The sequence below is a fragment of the Chanos chanos genome, chromosome 10 (assembly GCF_902362185.1).
Source record: "Chanos chanos chromosome 10, fChaCha1.1, whole genome shotgun sequence".
NCBI classification, from domain to species: Eukaryota; Metazoa; Chordata; class Actinopteri; order Gonorynchiformes; family Chanidae; genus Chanos; species Chanos chanos.
Genome location: NC_044504.1, coordinates 13,505,701 through 13,515,760, shown reverse-complemented (window position 1 = coordinate 13,515,760; position 10,060 = coordinate 13,505,701). Strand labels below are relative to the sequence as shown.

The following is a 10,060-nucleotide window of genomic DNA, read 5'->3' as shown; positions in this document are numbered from 1 at the left end:
ACAAAAGGGTCCATTGAAGTCGCTCCGGCATTGTAAACTAATGTAAAATAATCCGCTTTTTAAAACTACATATCTGTGGTATTTGTAGGACTGGTTCATATAGTTCGCGATAAAACATAACCTTTAAAAACAGTATAATTACTTGGATATTGTGCGTGGTCTTCATCCCTGTATTGAGCGCAGTAGTATACGCCTTCATATGATGACGCGTAGCTCAGAGACAAGTTGGCGTTGAAAAGCAGAGTTGCTGAATAGGATAGTGCCATTGCAGTGAGTCATCTAGTGAGGTGGAGGACAATATCGTTCATAGAAAATAAGATAGAACTGTTCCGCGTGAACAGAGGATAGTGCTAATGAAGTTTATTGCCACAAAGCAAAAGTAGAAAGCAACAAGTTGACTCCCGTGATTCATTTATAGGAGAAGCACAAGATTAACCTGCCTGTACAGAGTTGGCTTCGGAAAGTAGGTGCCTTGGTGGCTCTTCCTTTTAAGTTGGTTTTTAGAGGACACCTGAAAACAGTCTTGTCAGCCTCGTTTCTGTAGTCTACATCTGAAGAAACATTTAGCCCAATTATCATCGCAAAGGAATTTTTATTATAGGCTGTTTCAGCGGACAAAAGGAGCACTTCTGCGAGCATAGCACACTCTGATCTTAACATTTTTATCTTAGTTCCTTTTAAGGAAACTGGATTTGATTCTTTGACTATACTAGATATTCTCGATATTTCTTTGAGTTAACGATTAGACTATTTGGCTGCATAGCTCACTCAGAGGAATTCCACTGTCGCTGTACTTGAGGTGTATTTTTTTTTTTTTTTTTTTTGTCCAAGAAGACACCTTTAGAGTGTCGGAGCTCTCTGTCACCCTCTGAAATCTGCATTCTTTCCTGGATCATGTACCAGGACTACGCCGGGAACTACGACACATCGTCCCGCGGTAGCAGCGCTTCCCCGGCACAACCCGAGTCCTTTACCAGTGGAAGCAGTACAATCGGCAGTCCAATCTCTACCTCAAGTTACCAGGTAACACCAGTTAAACGCACGTGTAACACATCTCTGAAGTTCACTGTCCCTTAAATGCACTTAAATTCATGTTTTTTCAGATGAGCTATTGGGTCAAGTATCTTTTAATAATATCTGCGATACTTCACTGACCCTAGCATATTTCACATATTTCAAAAATTTCTTGCGTAGTTGCATGCACTTGGATTGCTAAAATACAGTGAAGGTCTTAATGGGCCGTTCTAACAACGTCTACATTAGCTTGTCATTTATTGTCTATCATTATGCGTTTGAGGCATTTGGACGTTTAAGAATACCAAGAATTTTGGACGTCCATAACAGTTCTCCAGGCAATTTTAAACAGGATCAAGGGCATCATTTGCATTCAAAATCTTCTTTCGGTGTGTCATTTCTTGGTATACCGTTGAGAGAAAAAAAAAATCCCTTAATCTGAGAAAGAACCAAGATCTCCACTGAAAATTGTTCCGTTTAAGTAACTATGGGCACACTAAAAATGCTTTTGTAATGAATTCTGATGTCAATATCATTGAATAATTGGCCATCGATATCAGACGTGCAAAAGTGTTTATTTTTGGACATTTATGGCCCCCTTGAAGACAGGGGGAACATTAAGTGTACGCACACTGGCACAAATTACACGATATTTTCCGTGGAACAGAGAACGGAGAGCTATTTAGTACGGAGCGCACTGTAGAAGCGTGGGTGGTGTACGTAAATCTGTACCTAGTCCACCTACAATAAGCACTTAATGGTCAAATCACATAGTGCTTCCGGTATTGTAAGCAATAAATAACCACAGATGTTTAAATAAACTTAAGATATAATTTTCATTTGTCACTATGTTTCTCAGTCTTCGTAAACTGTAACTGTTACAGAGCGACTGTAAACTTCACATGCTGTCGGCTACTATATACCGACAAGGTGCTGTTCCACGCGCTGACATTTGACCGTCATGAAAGAGTCACTGGAAATCGCGTAGTTAACTGTAGGATGAGCAAGTTTAAGAATCTGGGGGAATATGTACCATCGTAAAGCGGAATTTTTTATGATATAGGTCACAAGTGCAAAGAAAATATTAATGGCAGTTGCAAACTCTTACACTAATGTACAGCGTACAATGGTTGCAAAACGGGCAATGACATGATTAGCACCGCACAGCTCAAATTCGGATCACACAAGGGTAGCGTTGCACCCGAATATTTTGGATTAAGTACAAATTAAAGCGTGCGTATTTCTTAACGTTTAAGGTTTCTGGTGTGTGTACACATTTACTCGTAATGCGGTCACAAGTGTAATCCTGTAGCTATATTTCCCTTATGCGTTTCCTTGGAATAGATACCATTAGAAATCACAATCGTCTCATTTTCTGTTCCTGTTCCTTTCAGATTATGTCATACAGATCGTCACTTAATGACACCTGTCAGTTTTGGGCCAACAAACGCGCAATTTTAGGATTTTTAATTTTTCAGTAAGAGACACGTCGCCAACATAGCCTACTTGTTTCCTGGCAGCATTTGGCATCGTTGAATCAAATTCAACAGCTCAGAACGTTGTTCGAATGAAATGCAACAGCTTGTGGTTCGAGAAACTGTTATTTTAACTATACTCACTCGTCTTGAATGGACAGAATGACTTCAAATTTGCGTGTGATTCTCAGACAAAAGACATAAACGCGGCGCCTAGTTTCGTTTATAGGTAGCATACATGGGCAGAAAGTGGCAGAGTAGTTAGTGGATTGTCTTAGTTGCCCGCTGTATGCGACGGATTCGCCTACTATGCAGTGCGTTCTACATGAGAACAACAAATAAGAGCAAAATTCTCAAAAAAAGTCTTCTCTTTTTATGACTCTCAGCATTTAGTGTAATTAACGCGTGACTAGACGTGTATCATTAATTTGAAGTTAACTGTTTGTGTACAGTTTTTAAATCACCCATTTTCACAACACGACTAGTAAGCAACAGCATTAGAACTGTTACATTCTATTACAACTGCTTATAACCGTACATTGTAACCGCACATCAGGGATTTAAACTGACAAGTCATATGTAACGGGAAGTTTTGGCTCATTGACTGTGAAGATCCAGTAACTGAACGTGGTTCTTTCCTGGTTGCTTCGATGGAAAAACGAAGGGAGACGACGCAACAGTTCTTGGAAATTTGCATTTCGCAATAGTGATAAAGTTGCAGCCCACTGTTTTCTCAAATGGGCTGCCACTTTCTGAGAGCCGATAAACCATAGCTTGACCATAAATTAGCCAAATTCGTGAACTATGTTATTAAACCGGAAGAATGTCCGTTTTGGTGTTCTTGACTGCAGTAGACTGTTTATAATTTTGACACCACAGAGGAAAAGGGGAACTTTGAGACAAGGAGTTTATGCCATAAAGCAATTTGAGGTGTCCGTAACAAAGGGAATTGAGATTAGTTTCAACGTAACGAAGTAAAGAACCTTTCGTGGGTAACGGGAACATTACTAGTCCATCATTCCTGTATTGACTCTTGAAGACCGCGTAATGAAGGTATGTTCTAGGACTAAAGGTTGTTGAGGTTGTAACGTCAGTTTGATACTCTTGTCTGAAGCGCTAGCATGGATAATTCGCATTTATGAATATTTCAGGGTTAGAAATTTCCCGAGTGTCTCATGATTTGCAATAGACGTTGCCTCTCACATTAGATCTCCTCCCTGTGGCGAATACCACTATTATGTGTTGATGCTGTGGAATTTTAACTTCTGTCTTGACTCAACGAATGGAATGTGTAGCCGTTTCAATTTTCACTCTCAATTCTCTCAAAGTAAAACCCTGCCTGCTTTACAGGAACTCATCAACTGCTCTTATGCATAGATCCCATACCAAAAGTCTGAAGTGAGCTGACAGTAGCATGTTCGATTATTCCCTTGGTCCCTACTCTGACCAGCCATCATAACTGTGGTTATGATGGTTTGTCAGAGTAGCTGCGATGCGCCTTCCAGAAACGACGGGGAGAGCGAACGATAATAACGTACATCGTGCTGTACATTGATCTTATTTTTGTTGAGTTTGTTTTTCTTGTCAGATTTGGCCCATTTAACCGAGAGATTAAATGAATTGACAATTTAAGTCTGTCTCAGTTCACTTTAAAGTGACAAAATTGGAAATTTGAATTGTGTTTCAACTACAACTTTGTCGCTTCTCATAAGATTAAAAACTTATTTGCAATGCTTCGCTACGTAGGCTTAGTTGTGGACAAAAGTAGAAGTTAGGCTCAGCATCGAGTTATTGAAGTGTTATAACTGATAAACTAACAACCAGAAAAATTTAACTAAAATTATTGGTCCTCTGTCACAGCACAAAACATTTTTACAAACCATCATTTCCAATCATCAGCCAAACATATTTCAAAAACCTCTTATCGTCTGCGACGGGTCTGACTTTTTTTTTTTTTTTTTTTTACCTTTTTTTTTTTTTTTTTGCCAATTGCATCATACAATCTGTTGTCCCAACGCTGGGTGTTACAGTCAGCCAAAGCTATTGGGCTTTCCTATGATTCATGAGTGTGTCAGCCTGTTGCTCTGGGGGTCAAGTAGAGGAGAGTGCGGAGTCATAAATGACGTTCGAGCTGATTCACTGCTATGCAATCGAGGGCATGCATAAATTTCAGGTAGCGAGCCCTACATGAAATATTAAAAAAAAAAAAATAGGACTCAGCTATTGTTGTCATAGAGACTGATCACTCAGGGGCTGAATTTTCATTTGTCTAATAGAGATAAATGAAATGTAATTGCACTAAATTACAGGCCAGAAAAAAAGTCTATGAGACATTTTTGTATCTTCATCTGTTGTTTTACTTATTTTCTTTCCATTTTTGCTTTTCCTTCCCTGCCACCTCTTCCATATCCACTTTACAGAAGTACAGAATCGACATGCCTGGCTCTAGCAGTGCCTTCATTCCTACCATCAACGCTATCACTACCAGTCAGGACCTCCAGTGGATGGTTCAGCCTACAGTTATCACCTCCATGTCCAACCCATACTCCCGTTCTCACCCATACGGCCTCTCAGTGTCCAGTGGCCACGGTCTTCTTGGCCATACCGCTCTTGCCCGTCCCGGGGTCATCCGCTCCATTGGCGATGCTCGCGGAAGACGCAAAAGGGATGAACAAGTAGGTGTCTTCACTGTAACCTAAAACTATCTTTACCAAACCGAGCTACGTCATAAACGGTTCCAAACCTTCACTCAGGACAACAAGCTCATGATAAAAATTGAATTACTCAATGTTGCAAAATGGTTAAGCAGTGGTATGTGGGTGATTTAACTCTTAAAGGTTACTTTTGTTCTTCTTAACCAAGGTGAAATACCACGCTCTGTGATGTACTTTAGTCTATACTCTGTGCATGGGTATGTCAGCATTGCATACATAATGCCAAGATATATTTAACTTCATCTGCAATGTTTAAGAAAATGTATTTCGGACATCAGGCTTGATACACTATTGGTGTTGTCTGTGTCTGTACATGTTGTTTACGTTAGACTTGATGTGTAATCGAACTGTAAGATGTACGCTTTCATTTGAAGGATTTATATTGTGTATGTTGTGTTTGTGATGTTGTGTGTGAGTGCCTCTTAGCGAATATTTCATACTGTATTTGCAGCTTACCCCGGAGGAAGAGGAGAAAAGACGAGTGAGGCGTGAGAGGAACAAACTGGCTGCTGCCAAGTGCCGTAACCGCAGGAGGGAACTGACCGAGATGCTGCAAGGGGTGAGTTCAGCTGTATGTTGGTAGAAGTAGGTTTTAAGATCTGGTCTGGAATCAGTATTTACTGCTTTGTAGCGGTGGCAAGTGTTTGAAATAGTAGCAATTATTTCTTTGTGGAGAATGAATTCCCCACAACGCATTTATTGATTAAACCAGAAGACACCCGCGCACACACGATATCTTGTACTGTTGATAAATTTCGTCTTCAGCCGCTGATTTTCTTTTCCTCTTGTGATGTCACCATTAACCTTAAACCTGTGAAGACCAACATTAAAATGAATCATTGCACATGTTAGATGGTGACTGTAGTAAGACTGTCTGCTATCTCTGGCATTACTAGGCTGAATGGTATAGAATACAATTTTCTAGAAACTCTGATACATTTAAAAAAGGCAGTAACTGGACCAACTGTGACTCTGTGATCAACTGTAAGTGAATGAGCCAGCTAATACAGAGAAGCAGAAGAGAATAAAGATTGTTCAGTTTCCATAGCAGCCGTTGAGGTCTTGTGTTCTACTCCAGATGTAGAAATGTCCCTCTCCCTTTCCCTTTTCCTCAGACAGTGCAGGGTTTAATTGAACTAATTAGCTCTTTTACAGTGACACTCAGGCTGTCAGTCCAAAAAAGCAGCAGGGAAAGAATACTCTGCAGGGGAGGATGAGGCAAATGTTTGATATAGTGATATGGTGAAAACACATAACTCACCAACCAACCAACCAACCCCACACACTGATACCATTGCTCAGCCCGACACCCCCACCCCTCCACACCACTGGGCTTCATTCCTCACCAAATAAGGAACTGTCTCTCAGTGACAGAGATAGCCCCCTCCTCCATCTCTCCCCAGTCTTTGTCTTTCCTTGTTCATCACTGCAGCGTTTGTTTTGCTTTTAGTTTCCCTCTTCCTCATACCTGTGTCAGAGGAGTCTGTTGTCTCCTCTAGTGGGTGACTTATGTCTGGTCCATTTACCACACCGTCTGGCTCCATGCCCTCGGGCACTGCTATGGTTATGACACATTTAATAAGACATAAGGTGTCTCTCAAAGGACCTGTGTCTGAATGACATATCGTTTAATGTATCACCATTACAGGAAAGAAATATCCACAGTGCTGTTCTTTGATATGAGTTTGCTGTTAGGGTGTGTCACAGATAGCCCAGACTGGTCTACAGGTTGAAAACAGGGACAAAGGTTAAAATCAGATTCCAACTAAACGTCTTTGTTCAGCCATGTCAGGTGTGGCTTTAAACATTAACAGTACGGGATAGTCTCAAGCTGGAAAGGGCATACCCTTGTGGTCAGCTGCAAACATAGCAAGTGTAGAAATTTTAGGTGGTTTCTTTCAGAATATTTTGTTGCTCCCTGCTATTTTAGGCATGCTGTGCAGATTATTGTTATATGTACACTTTCATTGATACTATAGGTATATGTGTATAGTATATGGTTATATTCCACTTCCATGGGCCCAACCAGTCAAAACGTAGACAAATAAGCATCATTATACCACAAATTGTTGCTCTCAACCTCTTTCACAATACTTAAGTCATTTTACGTTTGTTACACAGGAGACTGAAAAGTTGGAAGAAGAGAAGGCTGACCTGCAGAAAGAGATTGAGACGCTGCAGAAGGAAAAGGACAAACTGGAATTCATGCTGGTGGCCCACAACCCCATCTGCAAGCTTCCGCTAGAGGAGCGGCACCATGTGAGTCACTCCCAGCAATGCGCCCCTCTCCCTCTGACCATGCGCTCCAACATGACCGCTGGAAGCACTCTCAACACCCTCAACCCAGTTGTGGTGAAGCAAGAGCCTTTGGAGGATGAGGTGGAGGAAGATGGAAAGACCCAGCACTCTGTTATCAAACCCATGTGCCTGGGCGGCGGCATATATGGCTCGGATGGAGACAGTCTTAACACGCCCGTGGTTGCTGCCTCCACTCCTGTGTCCACTCCAAGTGCACCCAATCTGATTTTCACTTATCCCAGCATGCTGGAGACAGAGAGTCCATCGCCATCCTCAGAGTCCTGCTCGAAGGCCCACCGAAGAAGTAGCAGCAGCGGAGATCAGTCGTCAGACTCCCTCAACTCACCCACGCTTCTAGCTCTCTGAGCGACTGTGGTTCCACAGCACTGTTTCAGCACAAGAGATCTCCTGAGGACACTTCGCTGGAATTGAACAAGGACTTGTTCTTTTTTTTTTTTTTTTTTCTTTTTTTTTTTTTTAATAATGTAGAAAAGACTAAAGTTAGACAGATGAGAGGGGATTTTTTGTATGTGTGTGCGTGTATGTGTGTGTGCTTGTTTATGTCTGTGTGTGTGTAAGTGTATATCCACATACCACTCACTGTCATTCCTCATCATTTCAACTATGACGGACAGAGTGCTTATGAAGACATTTAGAGGCATAGAAAGAGTTAAAGTGCTTCAAATAAAGCCATTGGACGACAGAAGCATGAAAGTGCAAAATGTCAGCACTTTTTGCTCATGGAGGACAAAGAAAAACAGGGACTAAAATGATAATAGAATAGGGAGTTTTTTTTACCCCTTTCAGAGATAAGGCTTGGACACTACAGAGAAATACATCTGTACCTTTTCTTAACCATCTCCATTTGTATTTATTCGTTTTTTTTCCAGTTGTGTGTGTTCTGTCCTGCTGTTGTCATCTTTTGATGTGGACCCAGCTGACCTGTCTTCGAGAAAGATTAGTCAGTAGTTTGTGTGTGTTCGCATACACGTCTCATAGGAAAAGAGCCAATCTGCATTATTATTATTATAAACTCCTCTGTTCCCAATTCAAACACAGTGACACGGGTGTGTTCGTTTACAGCCATGTTTTCTATGTGTAATAATGATAATAATAATAATAATAATGATAATAATAATAATAAAAACTTTTTATCGTCTTTGAGGTTATTGTCAGGGATTTTTAATCTGTATGAGTGAACTGTACGCACACAAGCATTACGAGAAGCAATTGCACACACAGTGTAAATCTCATCAGACTACCAAAAGAATAGTGTAAATGTGTGACGTACAACACTCTAGCCATGCCAGGTTTAGCCTGCAACCCTTCACAAGGCAATACTGCTTTTTTTTCTTGGCAGACACTGTGCTTTTCAAAATGAAATTGCGACAACTTCGTTGTACTTTTTATATAAATATCTCAGTACATATCTTGGCCTGTCTGGTTGAGCCTTGATAGTCAGTCTTGGGATCAGATGCACTTTGTTACCCTAAATGATCAGAAAAGGAAATGGAATTTCTCTAAAAGTGGAGTTCATCTGAAGCCAGATGTTTGGATGTGAGGAAACACAGTGATATAAGGACACTCTGTAATTGAAATATATGTGTATGTTATTTTGTATTCTGTGGGAGGGTGTAAGGTATATCAGACACTGAAGAAAAAAAAATGTTTTTGCAATATTTCTAAATATGTTGTTTACTTCAGACATTCCTTTTGAAAAGCAAAGTGGATAGCGTGGAGCACTCAGAAGAAATCTTGCTATTGTTGTGTGCTTTTCTTTGTTGTGCTGGATGCACCAGATGGAAACAAAATGGTTGAAAAAAAGACAAAAAAAAACAACAAACAAACAAACAAAAAAATAGCTGCTTCTGTTGACTTCTTTGAAGGAACATTGTTTGACACTTATTTATGTTGGGAATTTCCCTAATCTGTGGCAGATCTAGAGGGAAAAAAAATTCAGTGTTTGTTAAATCTCATGAGCATATTTGAGAGATCTTTTTTTTTTGCTTTACTATTTGTAGGAAAAATAAATCAATACCAAAAAAAGTTTTGAAATGAATATGTATTGTATGCATCTGTCAGTCACTGAACCCTGTAGAGCGCTGTCAACTGTTAAACCTCTGTACAAGTCCTGCTTTTCAAACTCTTCTTCTTTTTCAAATGCTTTAACTGTTTTAAAAGACAGAAAACAACAAAAACAGCAATATGTATGACAGTGTTTATTCATTTCCTAATTTAAATCATTGTTGATAATAATAAAAAAAAAAAATTGAAGATGTTGTGGATAGTTACATTTGTGTGTTTGTGCAGTATGATTACAGAGTGACAATTTGCCACCTCTGAGTCTTTGTGACTCATTTTTTTATGATGTGTTTCACCTAATTCCCTTCAACCTCTCTCTTCACTCAGCTGTTCCTTTACGCAGATCTTGCTTTAGTCAACAAAACAAATGTTTCTTTTTGAATAGTGTTTTACCCGTAAGTGATAGCAGATACTGAAGACAGTGTATGACTATTATCTTCCATTTTGACTCTGCTGTGTTTCATTCGTCATTGCTTC

At 40.0% G+C, this 10,060-nt stretch overlaps 1 protein-coding gene across 1 annotated transcript; it reads left to right on the top strand.

Moving 5' to 3' along the window:
• Positions 1–425: 425 nt before the first annotated feature.
• fosl2 (FOS like 2, AP-1 transcription factor subunit) lies at positions 426–7,947 on the top strand. The gene is made up of 5 exons (XM_030786545.1): positions 426–463; positions 904–1,023; positions 4,910–5,164; positions 5,655–5,762; positions 7,325–7,947. Exons 3-5 carry the CDS (start codon positions 4,925–4,927, stop codon positions 7,865–7,867), a joined length of 891 nt encoding a protein of 296 aa, XP_030642405.1. The 5' UTR covers positions 426–463; positions 904–1,023; positions 4,910–4,924; the 3' UTR covers positions 7,868–7,947.
• Positions 7,948–10,060: the final 2,113 nt, after the last annotated feature.

What these genes read in the sequence shown, in the direction of transcription:
- fosl2 (XM_030786545.1), top strand. Translation starts at nt 4,925, where the DNA reads ATGCCTGGCTCTAGCAGTGCCTTCATTCCTACCATCAACGCTATCACT. An exon ending in GACGCAAAAGGGATGAACAA is followed by an intron (nt 5,165 to 5,654) that starts GTAGGTGTCTTC and finishes CTGTATTTGCAG; the next exon opens with CTTACCCCGGAGGAAGAGGA. An exon ending in TGACCGAGATGCTGCAAGGG is followed by an intron (nt 5,763 to 7,324) that starts GTGAGTTCAGCT and finishes TTTGTTACACAG; the next exon opens with GAGACTGAAAAGTTGGAAGA.